Here is a 22,710-nt window from a genome sequence, read left to right on the forward strand (position 1 = left end):
TCACCAAAGATATAAAAGTAGCAAATAAGCACTTGAAAATGTGCTCAATGCCATTAGTCATTAGGAAAACACAAATTAAAACAACAATGAGATACTACCACTCACCTATTTAAATGATTAAAATGAAAAAGACTGACCATACTGAGTAGTGGCAAGAAAGTGAAGCAACTGGAACTCTTACACACTGCTGGTAGGAAGGCACAGTGGCACAACCACTTCTGAAAACAGTTTTGCAGTTTCTTTAAAAGTTAAATATTTATTTGTCAAATGATTCAGTCATTCTACAGTCAGGTGTTTTTCCATAAGAAATGAAAGTGCACATCCATAGAAAGAATTGAATCCAAACATTCAAGTAGAATTATTTGTAATAGCCCCAAAGCAGAAATAACTCAAATTTCCATCAACAACTAAATACATGCACTAACTGGTCTACCTGGACAATGGAATTCACTTATAAATAAGAATAAGCTATTGATGTTCTTAGAAAAAATGGATGAACTTCAAAATTATTATGAATTTTGTTCTCCACAAAAGTAAATCCAATATATACTTTAAAAGTTGATGATGGAAAGGAAAGCCTGACGTGCTGTATAGTTCATGGGGTCGCAAAGAGTCAGACATGACTGAACGACTGAACTGAACCGATACTTTAAAAGACAAAAATGCATACTGTGCAGTACCATTTATAAAATATCCTGAACATGCAAAGTGGTTGCCTGAGGATGGGGATGCACAGTAAGAAGTTGAGAGGGAAGATTACAAACAGGCATGAGGCAACTTTTAGAGGTGGTGGACAGTCGTTATCTTTATTGTGGTGATAGTTCATGGGTAGGTACAAGGTCCAAACCTACCAAATTGTACAAGTACAATTTAAATGTTAATACGTTCAGTTTATAGTATGTCAATTTTACCTCACATTTTTTTAAAGTGAAAAAAAATGTCAAGTTCCTCAGCCCTTTAAGTAATTGCACAGCAAAACAGACATATGAAGATGAGAGTAGTAGGAACAATCAGAAATAAAAATTTAAATCCCTTTCTGATTTCGTATGGACAACACATAGATCTAAAATGAAGTGACTTACCATTTTTCCCATATATAGAGACTGTAATGTTATTATGTGCTTCAACTAAACGGTGGAGCTTTACAGATTGCTGAAAAAGAAGAACAGACAATAGAAAAAAAGCCTTTTCTATTTTAGGATAGGCCCCAGATAATAGCCACTAAAGTGTCAGCCTTCTTTAAAGATGGAGCCAACTGACTGTACTCTTTATAAACAAGACTGAGTAGCCTGCTACTCAACTGAAAAAGCATCCAACTTGTGGTGGTCTTCATCCAGTGATAAGAAGCATGTGTTGCTTAGTAGAAAGAAATTTCCCAGCATGCTCTGTCCACTCAAAAGAATTTTGATCATTCAATATTTATGTTTATACCTAAATAGCTTGAAGAACCAAGCATTATTTCAGCTTTGGGTCATCCTACGTCAGAGTTCCTAATTTAACTTCATAAGGAGTTTAATGGTTCCTGTTCTTTCCTCACAGTATTTTATATACTTTAATATATAAGATATATGGGACATTGACAGTGAATAAATAAGAGCAGACAAAAATGGTAATATAATTATATTTGATTTCACATTTATTAGGAAACTATTGTGTGAAAGACCTTTTACACGGTTCTGGGGATTAAAAAGTCCCAACCATTTGCTATTTTCACTTTTTTTTTCTGATTTTGTTATTTAAGACACTCCTTCAATCTCCTAGCTTCAAATAATTTACAGATTTGATTAATATGTCCTAAAAATAGTCAACAGAATAATATAAGGTGAAAGAGTTTTCTGCTATTAATCTATTATTTTACTTATTTATGCAGTCATTCCACATTTATTGAATAATCTTTATGCTAAGAGATAGCAGTAGAATGGTCAACAAAGCAGACATGATTCTTACCATCAAGAAATTTACAACCTACTGGGGTAAATACATTTAATCAAATAATCACACACATAAATATATCACTATGATCAACAATAAAATGAAAAAAGTAAAGTATTTTTGGAGCATATATAGCTTATGAACCAATAGAAATCTTAGTGACATTGAAACAAATAGGTTGTTGAACTATGAGTTGCAAATTCAAAAGAGATTTTGGACTGGAAATATATACACAAATTTGAAAGTCATTCGCATATGCTTTCAGAATTCATTAGTATATACAATATAAGAATAGTGAAGACTCAGTTGCACTCTCATGAAAAGACCATCAAGACACCATTATTAATAATAGTGATAAAGCTAGGTAGAAAATAATGTAATTATGCTCCCTCTTACATAGGAAAGAGAGAAAGTAATGGCAACCTACTCCAGGACTCTTGCCTGGAGAATCCCATGGACAGAAGAGCCTGGTAGGCTACAGTCCATGGGGTCGCAAAGAGTCGGACACGACTGAGCGACTTCACTTCACTCACTTCATACTTTATCACTGGAGAAGGAAATGGCAACCCACTCCAGTATTCTTGCCTGGAGAATCCCATGGACAGAGGAGCCTGGTGGCCATGGTCCATGGGGTCGCAGAGAGTCGGACACGACTGAAGTGACTGAGCACATACACAGGAAAGAAAAACATCTTAGAAACTCGAATGAAGGTTTGGTTTGAAACTTTAATTTCAGAGAATTGGAGAGCATGTTGACTAGAGACATATAGAAAGCTTACCCAGATGAGATCAATATTCATGGAATTAAGACACAATCAACCAACCTATACTGTGTGATATTTTTTCCCAACAGCACCTGGATCCCCCAGTACAGGTATAAGTTGGATTGGGGTGTTGACAAATGAGTACTAACTCAACATAAAGAGTAAAGATACTAAACATTCCTTGGTGGCAATGGTTTAGTCACTAAATCATGTCCATCTCTTTGAGACCCCATGGACTGTAGCCCACCAGGCTGCTCTGCCCATGGGATTTCCCAGGCAAGAATACTGGAACTGGTTGCCATTTCCTTTTCAGGGGATCTTCCTGATCCAATCAAGTCTCCTGCATTGCTGGTAAATTCTTACTGACTAAGCCACAGAAGTCCCTATTAAACATTAAGACTCCTCTACCTCCACCATCTTCAAAATCCATCAGTATTCTCTATATATTTTTTCACTTATTTTTAATTCATAAATATACACATATTCTAGTAAAACTTAATAAACTGAACATAGGGGAAAAATAACTTGAAAGGTTAGGGATTGAGATGTGAAGGAATGGAAAGAACTAGTACTTGTTGAGCATCAGCAATTGTGCTAGATATTTACAAATGTGGTCTCATTTGTTATGAGGTTAGCAGTGACTTCTTCCAGGTGGCTCAGCAGTTAAGTATCTGCCTGCAGTGCAGGACACCTGGGTTTGATTCCTGGGTTGGGGATATCGCCTGGAGAAAGGAATGGCAATCTACTCCGGTATTGTTGCCCGGAAAATCCCATGGACAAGCAGCCTGGTGGGCTACGGTCCATGGAGTCACAAAACAGTCAGACACGACTGAGCACACACATGGTGGGCGATGACTATTTTCCCATTATACTCTTTTCTAAAAAAATTTCAACAAAGTCAGAATTCTTCCTTTTTGAGACCGTAGGATTAGTGGTAAAACTCACCTGTCTGAGATCATATACAGTCAAAGTGATGGAAATGATGGACATGATTATGATGGCAAAAGCATACTCCTTATAGTCTTCACTAAACCACAGACATACACTGAAGAGTTGAAACACATAAAATGGATTTAAAACCTATCGGCAGACATAAAAACAGGAAGACAAAGGAGATATTTAGGCTTTACACTTGGCTATTCATTGGCTTTTTTGTTATCATAATCATTTCCACGACACAAATCATCCCATAAAATATTCTTATTCTATTTATGCAGCAATTACTGTGTGCTGGATACTGCACTAAGCAACTTGACCCGAATTTACTCATTTAATTCCCATAATTATCTCATTAAAACAGAAGTCATTACTTATCTCCGTGGTAAAGACGAACCCTTCAGTTCAGTTCAGTCGCTCAGTCGCATCCGACTCTTTGTGATCCCATGAATTGCAGCACCCCAGGCCTCCCTGTCCGTCACCAACTCCCGGAGTCTACCCAAACCCGTGTCCATCGAGTCAGTGATGCCATCCAACCATCTCATCCTCTGTCGTCCCCTTCTCCTCCTGCCCCCAATCCTTCCCAGCATTAGGGTCTTTTTCAATGAGTCAACTCTTTACATGAGGTGACCAAAGTATTGGAGTTTCAGCTTCAACATCAGTCCTTCCAATGAACACCCAGGACTGATCTCCTTTCGGAGAAGGCAATGGCACCCCACTCCAGTACTCTTGCCTGGAAAATCCAATGGACGGAGGAGCCTGGTAGGCTATAGTCCATGGGGTCGCTAAGAGTCGGACACGACTGAGCGACTTCACTTTAACTTTTCCCTTTCATGCACTGGATAAGGAAATGGCAACCCACTCCAGTATTCTTGTCTGGAGAATCCTAGGGACGGCGGAGCCTGGTGGGCTGCCGTCTATAGGGTCGCACAGAGTCGGACACGACTGAAGTGACTTAGCAGCAGATCTCCTTTAGGATGGATTGATTGGATCTCCTTGCAGTCCAAGGGACTCTCAAGAGTCTTCTCCAACACCACAGTTCAAAAGCAGCAATTCTGCGGGGCTCAGCTTTCTTCACCGTCCAACTCTCACATTCATACATAACCACTGGAAAAACCATAGCCTTGACTAGACGGACTTTTGTTGGCAAAGTAATGTCTCTGTTTTTAAATATGCTATCTAGGTTGGCCATAACCTTCCTTCCAAGGAGTAAGCGTCTTTTAATTTCATGGCTGCAATCACCATCTGCAGTGATTTTGGAGCCCAAAACAATAAAGTCTGACACTGTTTCCACTGTTCCCCCATCTATTTCTCATGAAGTGATGGGACCAGATGCCATGATCTTAGTTTCTGAATGTTGAGCTTTAAGCCAACTTTTTCACTCTCCTCTTTCACTTTCATCAAGAGGCTCTTTAGTTCTTCTTCACTTTCTGCCATAAGGGTGGTGTTATCTGCATATCTGAGGTTATTGATATTTCTCCCAGCAATCTTGAGTCCAGCTTGTGTTTCTTCCAGCCCAGCATTTCTCATGATGTACTCCGCATATAAGTTTAAGCAGGGTGACAATATATAGCCTTGATGTAGTCCTTTTCATATTTGGAACCAGTCTGTTGTTCCATGTCCAGTTCTAACTGTTGCTTCCTGACCTGCATACAGGTTTCTCAAGAGACAGGTCAGAAGATCTGGTAGATATTGAGAAATTGCCCAATGTCACAGAGCAGCAAGTATCATAGATCAGGACCTGAATGCAAGGAATCTGGCCCCAGAGCGACTTACTTTTAATCACCACTGCACCTTATTAATTTACAAAGTATCATCTCATGTTTCCTCATGTTGACCATGATGACTGTCCTTTGAGGAGTGCATAATATCATGGCTTCCCCGGTGGTTCAGATGGTAAAGAACCTGCCTGCAATGCAGGACACCCGGGTTCGATCCCTGGGTTAGGAAGATCCCCTGGAGAAGGGAATGGCAACCCACTCCAGTGTTTTTGCCTGGAGCATTCCATGGACAGAAGAGCCTTGCAGGCTACAGTCCATGGGGGTCGCACAGAGTCGGACACGACTGAGTAACTAACACATTGTACGTCTATTATATGTATGTAGTGGTAGAATCATGTCCAGTTTACATTTACTGGCCTTCAGAAGAGTGAAGTAGTAGGTCAGGCTTACAAAGTTTAAATTCTTTCTAGTTTACTGTCCTTCTCTAAGACAAACATTGTCATATCTGAAGCCTTTCAAGTACTTTATCGTATGAGTTGAAGACTAAATTTTCTCATTAATAGAGAGCCAAGCTGAAGGGATAATCTGTAGCTGAGCATCTAGAACACTATGGGAGAAAGTATAGATTTAACTCCAAAAGTTGTAATCCTGCTCAGGTTACAAATATTTTGTGCCCTTACTCAAATTCCTTCTAGTTGATTTTCATCTTTCTAAAACAGAAATCGTAATCTTTGCCTCTGGTTAGGGAATAAGCACACAGAAACTTTTCTTATCAGTTTCTTCTGCTCTCTTTCATGCCTTAAAGCTTGCTAAAAATTATTGAGAAAGAAGCTGGGGTTTAGTAAGCCTGTTTTAAGGCAAGGAGGAGCAGAGATCATGTGCAGGAGAGGACCCAGAGTTTAGCTGGATAGTTACAGTGTCAATAATCACTGTAAAATGAAGAATAAGCTCAGGGATAGAGTCAAAGAGAAAAAATTTTAAGGAAGTAGATGACGGTCAAATCTTTCTTTCCCTCCCACACACACACACTGAGATCAATAGAACTAATAAGGCTGAACAAACGCTTTTCTCTTACAATTTTAGGTGCTGAGGAAATTGTGTATGCTGCTCATAGGAAAGGGATTGAGTTGGTTAAGTTTTAATTATTATTACAGTGTCACAAAGATAAGACAGGAGATAAAAGCATAGGATTAAAAAGAAAACATAGAACGGAAATCCTATGTTCACTGAGTCATTAAAGGGTAGGTAGACACATGAGAATCCTATCTTATGCTATAACAGGCAATGTGTATGCAAAAATGGACCCCAAGAAAGAGGAGGGATGTGAATATGCTTAGCATTCTTTTAAAATAGTCCAAATTATGGTTACCATTGACAAATAGCATTCTTGATCATTTGACTAGACCCAAACTTTTCTAGCCAGCACCAAGAGAAAATACTGATTACCTCCTTGATGAGCAGCTTCCAAATGGGTGTGATTTCAACATCGATAGTATTTGGCCCACATATTAACCTCCTGTGGGGAGAGATCACCAATCACTCAGTCACTACTAATAAAAAGAAACGATTTCTCATCCATTCAGAAAAAGGTCTGTTCCATGTTCACTTTCTCACTTGTCAGATCAATATAAGCCTCCCTTGTAACATAGTATCTCCATCTTTCTCAAAATTACTGGAGAAGGGGAGGGTTTCCAGGTGCAAAACCAATAAACATGATCCTATTACATTTATTGAACTAGACTCTTCATGAAGTTTAAGTTTTTCCCCGATGGTAATTTGGATATTTAATTTTAATCGTTGGTCCATTCAGGCAGTTTCAGGATTGGCACCCTCTCAACTCTGTCTCTCCCCAATTCTGGCTCCATGGATGTGGGATGGGAGTTCATTACAAGAGAATAGTTTTACTGATAAGAAATACCATGCTTGTTTCCCTCCTCCTATTCAGTTCTGGGAAGCTGCAGAATTTATTTTAATGTGAGTGAAAAGATGTTGAGTTCTCAAAAATAGTTACACAGATACACAGCCATTTAATTGAAAACTCAGAGATGTGTTTCTTTGATTCTACAGAACAATGACTCTGTGAGTATTTTGCTGTGAAGAACACTAAACACTTTATCTGTGGCTTCTATATAGATGCTCAGATCAAAGAGCTTAACAGAACATATTACAGCAGTGCTTCCCAGATGTAATGTTCACATAGATAACCTTGTGGTCTTGTTAATGGCAAGATTCTGATTCAGTAAGGGTGAGGTGTGGTCTGAGATTCTGCATTTCTAACAAGCATCCAACTGAGGCTGATGCTGTAGACTGTGGGTCTATTCAAAGTGCCACCAAAGCTCCACTCTAAAATGGTGAGGAGGGGAACGCAGGAATCATAGAAACTTACGACTAGCAAGGTGTGTATAGAGTTCTCCTCCCCTCTTTTAACAATTAGGAAACTGAAACCCAGAAAGGAGAAGCTATGTGCTTAAAGCACACAGGAAATTAGTAACAGCTCTTGACATTCAACGCAATGCCCTTCCCAAACCTCGCTTCTATGCCCAGTAACTGATTTAGAATTGTTGAGCTACAAGTCTTGAGTGATATTCTTCTACTGCTCTACAATTATTATTTCGCTGCATTATCATATTATAATACATATTTCCTGATTAGTCAAAACTGGTTTAACCTTATTATAGTAACCTTAAGAAGCATTGTCAGAGAAGGCAATGGCACCCCACTCCAGTACTCTTGCCTGGAAAATCCCGTGGACGGAGGAGCCTGGTAGGCTGCAGTCCATGGGGTCACTAAGAGTCGGACACGACTGAGCGACTTCTCTTTCACTTTTCCCTTTCATGCACTGGAGAAGGAAATGGCAATCTACTCCAGTATTCTTGCCTGGAGAATTCCAGGAACGGCAGAGCCTGGTGGGCTGCCGTCTATGGGGTCACACAGAGTTGGACACGACTGAAGTAACTTAGCAGCAGCAGCAAGAAGCATTGTACAGAGTAGAAAGATAGCTAAACCTATAGTCAAAGATGTAATTCTTCCTCTGTCACTTCTATCTGTGTGACCTTGTTTAGGCCATTAACCTCTCTGAGTCTCAGATTCTTCATCTGTTTTATTGAGATGATAAGGGTGTCTGTTCTAACTCCCCCATGAAGTTGCTCTGATGAAGTGAGATAATGTATATAAAAGCATTTGTCTTAATAATATTAAATAGAGCACTACAACATATTCTGATATTATTAATAACCAGTTAAGACAGCTATTTCCTGGGCCCTCTTTTACACTACCTGGTGACAGTCGTTTCCAGCTGTCAATATAGATCAATAATAATATAGATAACAGTATAGGCATCTATGCATCTATAGGTACATAGATAGATAATAACAAACTTGGTACCTAATCTCTTGTTCTTCTGTTGTCAGACCAGATCCAAACTTTAGGTGTATCTTGGCAGAACTCAGCCAGTCTTCCAAACAGCTAAAATAATAATAATATTGAGAAAGACATATTTAGCGAAATATTTCTGAGATAGTATTTTTCTTTTTGGATACAATTGCTCAAACAACCTACCCAATTTTCTGGAACTGTCCTTCCAAGTTGTCCCAAACATATCTTATTTTCTGCACTTTTATGCATCTCACCTGCAAAAGAAAAGTACTAAGAAATCTCCAGTTTGAGGATCTGTGGATACACACAATCCAGAGACTAAAGAGGCATTTGTGGAAGATGCAAAGGGAGAGCCCTAACATACTTAAGATTTTATCCTTTCCTAGCATATCCTATCCTTGGCTACTACAGAAATGGCATTCGTTATTTGAAGTCTTCATTCAATCAATGTGTACCATGGACTTATTATATAAGTAAAACTCAGCCTCTGCATTCCACTACTTGATAACCTAACAAAGGAATGAAATATGTTATAAAAAGGGAAAACTGTATCATACAGTCAAATTATGTACATGTCAAAGAAATGAATGCATAATAAAGCAAAAATTGTAGGATTGAAATACTGTAGAAATATAGAGGGTAGATGACAGAAGGTGTCATGGAGAAGAAGAATCAGAGCTGCATTTTTAAAGCATTGGAAGAATTTTGTTCAGATGAGAAGATGACATTTCAAGGTTTTGTACAATTTAGTTGTGGGGGAGGGCAGGTGAGGGGACCTATTTGACAGCAGAATGGAGAAAGAGGCTGGAAGGATGAATGAAGATCAGAGTTCGAATTCTTAAATGCTTGGGTAAGGACTTAGAACTTAATTTTGTAAGCAACAGATTTGCAGAATAACTTATGGAAGAGACACTAAAAAAAAGATTAGACTGACAGGTTCTAGAAGTCTGTGAGGACATTATTGCAAGATAATGAACTCTAGGAAATGAGCATCTGAGGGTACTGACAATGGGAAGGAGAAGAAAGGTTAATGCTTATGACATTATGACTTTTTATTTCTAATTTTTAAAGCAATTTTACCTATGAATCTGAACTTTCCTTAACTGGTGATCTAATTAAGCACAAAGAGAAACGGTAAGACTGTCACATTGTCATGGAGCAATAGTTGGAGTCAACTAAGGCACTTTTAAAAACACTGGTAAATGCAGATATTGAGCCTAAGTCCCAGAAATTTCCTTTTCAAGACTTCTACCCCTTCCTCACATTTTGTTTGTTTATTTGAACATGTCTTCGTTTGTCGGTCCACTTATTTGTTTGATGGAATTAAAGATGGTGGAGAGACTTCCTTGGTGATCCAGTGGCTAAGACTCTGAGATCCCAATGCAGGGAGCCCAGGTTTGATCCCTAGTCAAGGAATTAGATCCCACGTGCCATAACTAAAGACACCAACGAAGATTAAAGATCCCATGTGCTGTAACTAAGACCTGGTGCAGCAAAACAAATAAATTATGCTGTTGTTGTTGTAGCCGAGTCCAACTTTTGTGATCCCATGGTCTGCAACCCACCAGGCTCCTCTGTCCATGGGATTTCCCAGGCAAGGATACTGGAGTAAGTTGCCATTTCCTTCTCCAAGGGATCGTCCCAACCCAGGTATCGAACCCACATCTCCTGCATTGGCAGGTGAATTATTTACCCCTGAGCCACTAGGGAAGTCCAAATAAATAAACAATTAAAAAAAAAAATTTAAAGATTGTAGAGGTCAATAATATTCTGAGGTTGTGTCCATGGGATGATTTGGGATGCCTACTTCTCCAGGTTCATGGCCAGCTAACAAGTTAAGCAATCTGTTAGCTGGGTGCTTGACCTCTTTTGCTTTTATTTATTTTGGCAACTAAGACAACTGAGTGGTAACAATAGACAATAGAGAAACTGCTCAGCAATTGATTTTATTATTTTCAAAAACTGACCTTGAGCTCATAAAACCAATTTAAACAGTTGCCTACACCTATATAAATTTAAGAAGAAGAAGTCTGTTATAAATATGTTTTAAATATGAATGTTAACCAGTCATAATTCAAGTAATACTAATTTAATATGATGGGAAAAGAGTAACCTAAATACATTTGAAAGACAGAATTCAAAATGAGATCATTTTATAGTCATAAACTTCCTAGGATATTCTTTGGGGATTAACCTTTATTGTAAGACAAATCCCATTGCATAGATTATAATACAAGGCATGATACTTCTAAGAGTTAATATGCACTGAACATCTACTACATACCTGCAACCATATTGATCTTTGCATTTATTAGTTTATTGAATTTCATCAATTAATATTAGCAGTAGGCATTATCATCATTTTATACATGAAAAAACTAACAGCAGAGTTTAGTAATTGACTCAAGGTTGCAGTTTTGAAGGATGAAGCTGAGATTTGAACTGAGCTCTGGCTCCAAAATCCATATTCTTTATAATGTTTTATACTGTCAATTAAAGATTGGCACAGTGGAGGATCTGAATTTAACCATTTTTATTGAAATATAGTAGCTGTACAATATTCTGTAAGTTACATGTGTGCAATATAGTGGCCCACAATTTTTAAAGGTTATATTCCACTTATAGTTACTTTAAAGTATTGCCTCTATATGAATTTAATCTTGTATTTCGTAAAAAGATTCAACTTCTCTAGTATCTACAGGAGCCATAAACGTACTTACCTTTAGGTCTGGCTTTCTTATGGCTCTATTTATGATACTCTCCTCATTGGTGATGCAAGGGTTGTCAGGATTGAGCCGAAATGCGCTGTTGAAGGCTGATAGGCAGATCCACATTACCTTTTTCCGAGAGTAGGTTTGGAATTCATCCTGAGGAAATAAACACCAAAACTCCCGTGAAGTTAAGGAAGTCATTAGGCTAAAATTCAACCTGAAAAGCATTGTTTTAATATAATTGTGTAAGTTTGCAGAGTTAATAAACCCTCTTGATGGGACTATATGCCTTTGAAATCTGGTAGATTTAGAGCTTTAAGGGGCAAAGTCCCGTCATCACTTACTGAGGAATCAGAACGTGAATATGCTGCAGTGGCATCTGACAGCACTCAAGAGTCATGAGGCAGATGTTCAGGTAAGAACTAGTTTTCCCTATTACCATGGGGCTATGACCACATACAAATTTCATAGGAAAAAAAAAATCCCAAACAAGCAAGCATTCCAAAGTGTTTCTAAAGGGCTAAGAGACCAGGTGAACTGAACTATCCTCTTATTTTGAGACTTAACTTCAATTCCACCTCTTCCTGAACAACCCCTTTAACACCTCTTGTGGGGGTGGGGCTGGGGAGGACTGTCACTATACCAACTCCAAAAGACTGCCACTGTCCCTCTCTGTGCTCCCAATTTCCTTCTGCCTTACATTCTCTTAGTTCTTCCAGACTATCTTGAAGGTAGGTGTCATATTTTACTGTCACTTACATCCCATCCACATGGGGAATTTTGATTCACTCAATGAGAGTCTGATGAATGGATGAGAAAAGTATGGAAAGTATGAGCTGAACATGCCCAAGGGTAATTGTCAAGATGTTAGCATAGGCAGCACTGAGGAAGGTATCTCTGTGCATGACCCTAACTGAAGCTGCTTCAATTTCAGTTCACTGATGACTCCATCACAGCATAAAACTAGAGGCAGCAGCACTGAATTGATTAACAGGTACCATAATGGGCCCTTAGAGACTGATTGATAATAGCAATGGTTATTATCCGAATGGGTAAAGGACACACATAAATTCCACTTGGATGTCTGGTAAACCTCAGGAGCTAGGAAGAATGGCCAGGAAAGTGAAGCCTGGGAAGCAATTTGAGGCCTAGGAATGTAGGTCAGAACCAGAGATTGTCTCCACCACAAGCAGTTTTGCCATAAAGAGTGAGCTGACTACAAAAGGCAGTGAGAAGCATTAGCAATTATTGTAGCTAAGTCTTTTACAATGATTCTCCTCAGGCAAAGCCCACTTCCATGCCTTTGTTCCTGCTGTTTCCTCAGCCTGGAGTGTGTATCTTTAAGTCTTCCTGGGGCCGGATCCTAACCATCCTTCAGGGTCTGACTCAGAGTTCATGTATGGGAACATCCCTAATTTCTCTGATCTTTCCTCCAAATCAACAGGGTACTTGAGATTCTTACCACATACTACCTCACTGAATCATTCTTTGTCCCTTCACCTAATCACTTCTCTCAGACTGTAGGTAGAGATCATGTCTGATGGATGTCTGTGCTCCAGCCTGGCTTAGCACAGATTCTGAGAGAGACAATGGAGAGAGAGGAGAGAGATGATCAGGGAGGGCAAGGCAAAGGAAGTAGTGAGGACAGAAGAAGGGAGAGGGAGAGAAGAAAGGAGAGGAAAGAGAAGGAAAGAAGAGAAAAGGAGAGGAAAATTTAAAGAGAGAGGAGGGGAGGAAGGAAAAACCTTAGTAGAAATTTGAAAGTTAATGAGTTAATATTAAAAACCAGTAAAGTTGGCTATATTTCATCTTTTTAAAGATTACTAAATCAAATCACATCTGCATGGAGTTACCTTCAAAGCCTAAGAATGACTGAAGGTGGCTACATTTCCAGTACTAAGCCACTGAACTGGGACATGTTCTAGATACTGTGGAATATGCCACCAACTCCCTAGAGCACAACTGGACACAGCTCAGCATCATACAGCTTTGCCTTTGACCACATGAAATAGCCAAGTGCTCTGTTACGAGAAAAACTTTGTGTTTCCAATAACAGTAATACAACAGTTAATATTTATTGAGCACTTATTATGTTTTAGGCACATATAACGCCACGTGCATATGTTTTCATCTAATGCTCAAAAACCCTAGGAGGTAGTTACTGTTCTTTACCATCCCCATTCTACAGGGAGGAAACTAATTCACAGTTGGTAACCATTAGAGCAGGGATTTGACACCCTCATCCCCCAGGCCTACTAGATCTTGTCTTACCCTCTGCTCTAGTCTATATTTTGTTTAAAAATCAAATTTCATTGAACTGCCATTTTATACCTAGCCTGAGCTAAGATTGCCAAAGGACAAAGGATCAAATGAATTACCAATGAAAAACTTGGTAAGAAAGTATATAATTTTTAGCTAAATAGGAATACAAATTACAAAAATGGCATCAGGATCAGAGACCTCAGGCCACCAAGTAAGGACAATTAGAAAGATAAGGTCCTCTTGGTCCTCTTAAATGAAGCAAAATGATATTAACTACTAATTTTCAAATGATTACTTGGTAGTTTATAAACAATTGTTGTGCCAGTTGTCCTATTTTAGATTCACAAATCTCCAAAGTCGATATTAAAATCTCCATTTGCACATGAGAAAACTCTCCTTCAACAAGGCTAAAAACTGTCCAAGCCAATCTGGTATGGGGAGCAAGAGGGAACAGAGACCTGAGACCAGGTCTTCTCATGCTAAATCTTATCTCCTTCCTCTTTGTCTCAGCAAGTCATTCAACAGTGTTTATGGTTCATGTATAAAAATCACCTTGATTTCTAGATGGTGTATCAAATAACATCCAGTTGCTCAGAATCTCTGATCTCCTAGCAACAAAGAATCTGACTCCCAAAATCAAGCTGTCACCCTCTGGTTCAGTATGACAGCAAACAGACCTCTAGACTGTAATTCCTAAAAGGGAAAAGGCAAATTGGAACACTGGAACTCCCAAACTCTCACAGGCCAGTATTAATCCAATGTAGTGACTGGATATTTTAGTCTAGGCAAATATTAAAGGCTGCAATTCTTATTACAGTCCAAAGTATCACTAAATTGAAGGTGCTTGGATATAGCTGTCTCTAAGTTCATCCTGTCATCCCCTTTACTCCTGGGGCCTTTTAACTCAAATTCTCTATAATGCAAAGTAGAACTCTATATGCTAAATAAAGATGCCACAGTGACTTTTCCCTTGTTTACTACTCTTTTAAAGACTGTAAAATCATGCATATTTTTAATAACTGTAAATGAAAAGTAACCTTCAAAAATTGTATAATTTTTAAAAATGATAATTAAAAAAAAGAAATACACCCAACTTTTTAAGGAGAAAATAAGACAAAGAAAGGGAAGAAAAGTGTGTCACTGTGGAGTGGTCACCCTGGATGAGTTCATCAACTTCTCTCCATTTTCAGCTTGGTGTCGTCCAGTATGGAAAGGGCATGGGCTCCTTCATGAGTTCAAATCTCAGCTCCAAACCAAGCTGAAAAATCATCGCCACTCTCTGAACTTAATTTTCATTATCCAGAAAGTGGGGGTGATAATACACATTTCATGGATGTTTTCAGAATTAAAGGCATAATGTATGTGACCCAGGCTGAGTCTGGCCTATTGCTGATGTGACAAATGTTGGTTGGGTGCAGTGCTGTACCTCATTTCCATAGTATGTTGTTCCTGAGATTTTCTATAACTAGCAACTTATTTTCCTTTAAAAAAAAATTTAGAATCTCTAAGAGTCTATTTCTCCTTTCTGGAAAAGAAGTATATTTACCTAGAAATGGCTATTTCCTCGTCAGCCTGTTTCCCAACCCTCTGAAGCACTTACTGAGCTATAAAATACTTAAATACACTGGAACACCTACCACTTTAAATAATTGCTTTGTAATGCATATAATCCAAATTGTTTGCCTGGCAAATCTAGATATTTTAACACTCAAGCGTCCTCTTTACTTCCTCTTTACTAAGAGAATGAATTAGACCAGTCCAGTCCTTGAACTCTAAAAGAATAAGATTTAAAATAACTTAAGTAGATTTCAAAGAATGGAATGTACACGGGAGACTTAGGTTTGACCTGGACAGAAAGATAGAGAAGCAAACCTGGACAATTTTTATCTCCTGTAGACTTGCACTTTCTGAACCTGGAAATACCAGACTAACTTTTATATTGAATGAAGTGAGTGACCTTGCTTATCTCTCTCCAACCTTTTGCTGTAAGCACCTCATCTCTTGGAATTTAAGAACAGTGTAATGGTCACTTCAAGTTCAGATTTATCCTCTTGTGTAGAAGTTCACTTCACAAAATGCAGTACCTTTAAGATGGTCTTTAAAAAAATAAAAAAAAATGTTACCCATTGCAGAATTCCAAAGAGATAGTAGGAAATCAGTATTTTTCATTTGGGGTTATATATATCACCTCGGACCTGAGTAAGGTAACTAAGATTCCAGGATGCTCTGTGGCCTCCTCAGCGGCCCTAAGGAGACCTAGGACCACTGTCCTGACATGGCAGTAAGTCCTCTGTACTGGAACCTCCTGTCTTGGTAGGAGGCAGGCTGTCCTTTGTTACCAGCTACTGTCCTCTAGGATCTTTCTCCCTGTCTTCTCTATTTCGCCCCAGTGGCCTTCAGGATTTCACTTTCTGCTTTGTTTGGTTTGCTAGTTTCTGTTCTCAGGATTTTGTTTCTCTTTTTTCTTTTTCTAGTAAGTAATTTCTCTTGGAATATGGGAAGTTCACTCTCTAAGGGCCGTCTCCTTCTGGAATTTCTGCTGGTTTTCCATATAAGAACTATGGACCTGAGTTCTGCAAGTATTTGTCTTGCTGGACTACAATTACTTGGGATGATTTATAATATAATTGGCCAACATGGGGCTTCTTTGAAATTCTTTAATTAGTTTCCCTATGCAGGGCTTCCTGGTGACACAGATGGTAAAGAATCCATCAGCGATGCAGGATACATGGGTTAGATTACTGGGTAGGGAAGATCCCCTGGAGAAGGAAATGGTTACTCTCTCTAGTATTCTTGCCTGGAGAATTCCATGGACAGAGCAGCCTGATGGACTACAGTCCATGGGGTCGCAAAGAGTCCGACACAACTGAGCATCTAACACTTTCATTTTCACCCATGCAGTCAATTAGAAAAATGTAAGGCAAGAATGGAAGCATATCTCAACAGGCATTTTTGAGGACTCGGGAAACATAACAATTAATCCATTTCCCTCAGAGAAATGACTCACAATTCTGTCGAAGGATTTCAGAACTGGAAATTCCTCTGAGGCTTCTCTGAGAGCTCTCTTTGTCTCTCTGACTCTCTCACTCTCACTCTGCTCCTCTCTGTTCCTCTGAATACCCACCACAATGTTTGCCTTGCTATCCGTATCTCTCTGAACTTTCTTTTTATAGAACTGGTGACTGATTATTACAACAATAATTGTAAGGACCTAATGAAAATGTCTATGACTATTGTGGTCATTTTGAATTAACAGCCCTAATTCTGACCCTAAGGGAACAAAAGTCCTCAGAGGAGCTGTGCATTTCTCCCCCTGTTTCTTTGAGATATAAATGTTCTACCTCACCTTCTCAGGGAACTCCTGTCTAGACCATCTCCAATTCATAAGACTGAAAAAAATGGAAAAGAGGCCTTTTAACAAACTGCTAAAAGGACAGCCTCCTTAAAATTGCTTGTCAAGGGCAAATGCAAATCTTATAAGTCTTCCCTACACATAATAAAAGACTTCAGCTATCTGAGCAAGCAGATGTAATTTGTTCTGTTATTTATAAACTAGTGAGTATTTTTTTTATTGTACCTGATTCATGACTAAAGTTTTAAAATTCAAGCTATGAGATCTCTAAACTCTCTAAAATCATACACCTTCTGCATGATCATCTCTCTTTCTCCTCTGTGGGACATGGCTCTCTGGGAATGAGTCTCCCCAGTGCCAAGGGGGTTAATACTAACGTCAAATAACAAAGTGGTTGATCATCAATGCTTTCTAAGGAAACATCTCTATCAGAAGGGAGAAATGTGGAGAACTGTGAAAGGAAAACCAAAATGGAATCAGTATTGCTAAGAGAGCACTCTTAAATGGAGCCAGGAGACTATTAAGGAAGTGTGACTTATGTGCTTTTCACCCTGGGTGAAATCTGACTTTTTGATCTGATGAAGTCATCCACAACACCTGCCACAAATTCAAAATACTTATCAGACCCTTACCCTAAGATAACTTACATCAGTGTATTTATTTATCACACCTCTACCCAGAAACAGCTGTGATTTCTTAAGGACAGACATGTTTTGACTTGTGTCAGAGTCAATCACGATTGTCCCCAGGCAACAGTGGTGACTTTTCATTCTTATTAGCCCCTCACTCTCTCTTTGCCAGAACACTCTTTCAGGGTACCCAAATCTGTCTCCAGAATTGCAATTCTTGAGACTTCAAATAGGCTGTATCCATGTTTACATGCAAAAAAAAAACACATCGAAATCCTTAACAACTCACCATAAATTTTGTTTTCATTGCTTACAGCTCTGGAACCATAAGCCTTTCTTTTAACTTCTCTATGTCTCCATTTGTAAAATAGGGAAAAAATAATCTCTACCAATAAGGACCAAATAAGACAACATATATGCAAATGCTTTGCAAATCATAAGTCACAATATAAATAGCTCTATCTTATAAAAGATAGTAGCCTCAAGACTATTTGCCTTAACAAAAAATCATCTCAGAGAGGCCAGCTTATGAAATTTCAGGCATTTCTGGCTAGATTCTTAACCAAAAAGTAGTTTAAAGTGGGGGAATGGGGAAACAGAATTCAGAGAAAGGAATGAGTACCTAAAAGATGCATAATACTATCTCCTCTTACTTTCTCAATCATGGTATTTCACTTTACTGTCGTGATAAAGTTTTGGTAGAATCTGTGAAACCATTTATTGCGGGTTCAACTCATTTATTTAATTTAATTAAATAATTATTGAGCACCTGCTGTTGCCATGAGCTAGGCGCTACACACAATGAAAAGCCACAGTCACTGTCTCCAAAAAACTTCTAGGCTAATAGGAGAAAAAGCTATAAAAAGAACTATAACATAGTGGGGGAAGCTCTGGGCTTAGAGATTAGGAATTCAGGTTCAACTTCTTTATCCATGTGACCCCCTTTACCTGGACCATTCCCCATGTGCTCCTCCCCATCAGCCACCATCACCTTTTAATGTTTACCATCCTTTGATGCTCAGAAAAGTCTTTCCTGGTTTTCTTGACTTGGTCAATTCCTTACCTATAATCCTATGATAACCATGAAACTTTCCTAAGTATTGTGTTGGCCAGTAAGTTCATTCAAGTTTTTCCATAAGATGTAACAGAAAAACTCAACAAACTTTTTGGCCAACCCAATAAGCCTTGTAACTGTTGGATTTTTGCATTTATTTGTATAGTGATCTGAAGAATTCTGTGAGGTCAAGAACCCTGATTTTACTATAATACTTCCTGCCCCCTGCCCTGCCCATGAGCTAGTACTATGGTTGACATACAACCTGTGCTCATCAAATTTATAAAGGGAGGAGGAAAGGAAAGAGACAAAAAGGAAGGGAGAGGGAAATCCTGACTGACATTTACCAGGTTGCAAAGTTACTGTCCTCTCTGTATCCTCATCTCTAAGATAAAAATGATAATGCCATTTTCCAGGGCTGTTGTGAGAATTAAATAGTATAATCAAGGAGATGGTGTTTTGTAAAATGTAAAGAGAATAGCATTTTAATAGAAGGCACACTGCAGAAAGCATTACAGCAATGAGACTTGAAAATACAGAGCTAAAAGAGAATGAAGGAAAGGTGATTAATTTCTTCCAGACTTAGGACAGAGAATGGATCAACAAAGATTGAATAGACAAGGTGATTTATGGCGCAGGAATGAGTAGGTTTAATAAGTAGAGATAGAACACCTACTCTCTATATTTACTGTATAGAGAATGTCTGGATGAGTGCATGCAAGTGTAAACGAGCCGAGTCCTCTCCAGAATGTCACTCAGTAAGAAGAGGGATTGCTATCTGTTTTGTTCATAGCTGTATTCCCAGCGTCTGTAACAATGCCTGGTAGATGACTGGTGCTTGCTCAACAAATAATGAATGAACAAATGAGTGAAAGACTGAATGGAGGAAATAGGGAATATCAGAAAAAATGTATGAGTAAAATCATGGACAAATTATCTGGTTATCTTAGAAAATGTTGCTGACGGGGGGAGCCTGGGTTTGGAGAGAGGAGGCTGGAGAGGAAGAGGGAGGGGAGGAAATAAGGGATCCAGGAAACACGATCACACATGCTGGTGGCTGATGAGCATCCGGGCAGTCTGGTGTACTGCAGGTGTCATTTGCATGGCTGATTTGTGGGATTTTGAAGTTTTCAAATTAAAGCCCCTATTTTTGACATCTTTAGGTGAAACTGAAGGGAAAATGTTCCCTATGAAAACATAGAAGTGAAATGCCTAGAGTCAGGCCTGATAACCAATCATCACAAAGTTTTATGCACATCATCTTCAGCAACATGTGACATACGATGACAATGAAGGGAAAAAATGTATTTGTGATTATAATAAAGATAAAAACTACGGAAATCATCAGGAGCATCTGAATTCAAAACACCGATGAATGTAAATCATGTTATTTCTATAGAAATGTGGCATCGATACAAATATTGGTTAAAATTCAGGAGTAGATGAATAATGAATAAAATGTCACTTTTAAAATTATAAAATAGAAATGTAATTACTCTTATTATTTGGAAAAAAATCTCACTCTTCGAGGTGCTTAATAAGAGGAGGGGAACAGAAAATAAACTAGATGCTAAAGACTTCCAGCCAGTATATCACGTTACTATCTTTTTTTTTTTCAGTTAAAAAATGACTACCTAATCAGTAACCAGGATAATGATCTGTAATCTTACCAGTGTGAGATTGATGATAAATACCAAGTACTGATTTTTTAATAACACAAAAAACAGATATACAACACATTTTCAGGTAGGAGTCATCCAGGTTACCTTACTGGGAAATCTTCACTGTTCAGCTATTATAATATAATCCAAATAATATCTTTCTTAAGGTGTCATTTTAATGCAAATAACCCAACAGCAGACTTTTAAACTTTTGGCTCCCAAAGCTTATTTTTATCTAAGACTCACATAGTAGAAGTGTTTGAAATAATTGAGCTCTTCTCTAATTACATAAAGACTAATTTAGCACCTCATTTATTTGGAGAGCCTCTGGCATAGCAAATCCATTTAAAATAACTCACAAGAGCAGGTAATTAAAAATTAAGGTTGAAATCAAGATGAAAAAGGCAAGATTGAAGGTGGTTTCATTGGCTCTGATTAGTTGAAGGAGACAGTGAAATGAGAGAAAGCCTTTCAAAGAGTTAGGGGCGGAGTGATGGAATGAAGTTTCAAAGAGTTAGGGGCGGAGTGATGGAATGAAGTTTCCTGAGGCACCAATGCCTTTTTGGACTTTGCACTGTATGTTCAGTTGCAAAGCCAACATGCAACTAGGAGATGTGACCTGACTGAGTGTAGATGAGTGTTAGCTGAAGGGTACTTTCCCCATGTATCCTGTCCTACAAGGAAATGCCAATGGCCAGTAAGTGAAGGACATAGCACCCAGATGAGCAAGGCCATTATATGTTGGTGTATCTAGGCTACAGCAAGCCCTTCTGTTCAGTAAGCCTGTAAAGTTCCTGGATAAAAAACACATACACACACAAATTGGTTCATAGTGCTTTTCAGGTCTATTATATCCTTCTACATCTCTGTATAATCATTCTACTAGTTTTTTAAGTGTTTGATATTGAAACTCTAACTAAAAATCTAAATTTATCTACATTTAAAAAATTATAATATATAGTGGAAGTATATTCTGTATATTTTGTACTATAATTTTATTCTGTATTTTCCAAGTCTCCTGTAAATGTGTTATCATATTTTCATAATTTAAAAAGTAAAAAAGAAAGAGGAAAAAAAACATATACACACAGACACACAAAACAATCTTTGATAATGATCAAAGATCATTTACAATTTGTAAATGAGAGTGATCAAACAATTTACGTTTTGTAAATGGCTTTTACAAATGTAATCTCACTTCATCCTCACACCAATCAAAGAGAGAACATGTGCTTTTACCAGTTCCATTTTACAAATAGAGAGACTGAAGTCCCAAAAGGTTAAGTAACAAACCTAAGGTGCCACTCCCTACTTTGACATTCAATACAATCATAATTTTAAAAGGAATACCCTATGAATTAAGTCTTCTTAGTGAAATCACATCACATACAAATTATTAAATTTTTGGTAAATAACTGTAAGGCTAAGATGGATCCGGAGATTGGACCTCTAGCTGCTACCTGCCTTGTGCTCGTCTCCCCACAGCCATCCCACGTCAAGATGTTCAGGAGAAAGGGCTGCTAGGTAGAGAACCAGGGACACACTTACCGTTGTCCTCAGCAACACGACATCTGCCTCTTGCAAGGAGCACGGGATGCAATTTGCCCACACGTGCCAAGCGGGTTTCCAGTAAAACACCAAGGGAAGGATCCCAAAGGAGAAGATGGATCCAGCAAGGCAGAGGGTTTTCCGGCAACTCTGAGTCTGGTAGCCAAATATCTCCTGGGGTAGAACCAAAATTAATCCAAATATTGGTTAAGTATAATAAACAACAAATGAACAAACTGGAATTTTGCTGACAAAACTGGTGGGGGGACATGCAGAGTGTGAAGAAGCTGAAGAGGTTGAGGGGAGAACAGAAGAACAGAGTGAGGGTTTGAGAAAGTGGAGAAAGATCTCTGACAAAAATTCTTCATAAGCTGTGATTTCAGACTTCCAAGAAGTTGTATTCCAACTGGGGAAATTCGATTTCTACAATTTCAGCACCTGGCTACCCTGAGCCAAACACTATACTACATGATACATCACCTTGTTTAAGTCTCCCAAGCATCCTCTGAATAGGATAATATGACCCTCACTTCATAAATGATGAGGCTGAGCTCAGAAAGGCTGAATGTAATGATTTGTCCAAGGTCACGGAGCTGGCCAGTTCTGCTGTCAAGATTCAAACCCAGATTCATTAGCCTTCAAGTCTTGAACTTGATCCACAACCTTCACAGATGTGACCATGAGCCATGTGTCAGAAGGACTGGGTGACAGCAACAATGAATGATTCCCCTAGCTGAGACCAGCAGCTTTGTGGGAAGAGCAGGGA

General features: G+C 38.6%; 1 protein-coding gene across 1 annotated transcript in view; it reads right to left on the minus strand.

The window, feature by feature from the left end:
* Positions 1 to 22,710, minus strand: part of ATP13A4 (ATPase 13A4) — a 107,048-nt gene that overhangs the window by 54,154 nt on the left and 30,184 nt on the right. The window contains exons 2-8 of the mRNA XM_081537600.1: positions 21,945 to 22,118; positions 11,448 to 11,594; positions 8,911 to 8,981; positions 8,737 to 8,817; positions 6,799 to 6,868; positions 3,641 to 3,775; positions 1,083 to 1,152 (exon numbers count right to left, since the gene is read on the minus strand). Coding sequence (XP_081393726.1) covers positions 1,083 to 1,152; positions 3,641 to 3,775; positions 6,799 to 6,868; positions 8,737 to 8,817; positions 8,911 to 8,981; positions 11,448 to 11,594; positions 21,945 to 22,118 — 748 coding nt within the window. The remainder of the gene's footprint in view (positions 1 to 1,082; positions 1,153 to 3,640; positions 3,776 to 6,798; positions 6,869 to 8,736; positions 8,818 to 8,910; positions 8,982 to 11,447; positions 11,595 to 21,944; positions 22,119 to 22,710) is intronic.

The sequence above is a fragment of the Giraffa tippelskirchi genome, chromosome 2 (genome assembly GCF_054371585.1).
Source record: "Giraffa tippelskirchi isolate mGirTip1 chromosome 2, T2T-mGirTip1v1.2.pri, whole genome shotgun sequence".
Lineage (NCBI taxonomy): Eukaryota > Metazoa > Chordata > Mammalia > Artiodactyla > Giraffidae > Giraffa > Giraffa tippelskirchi.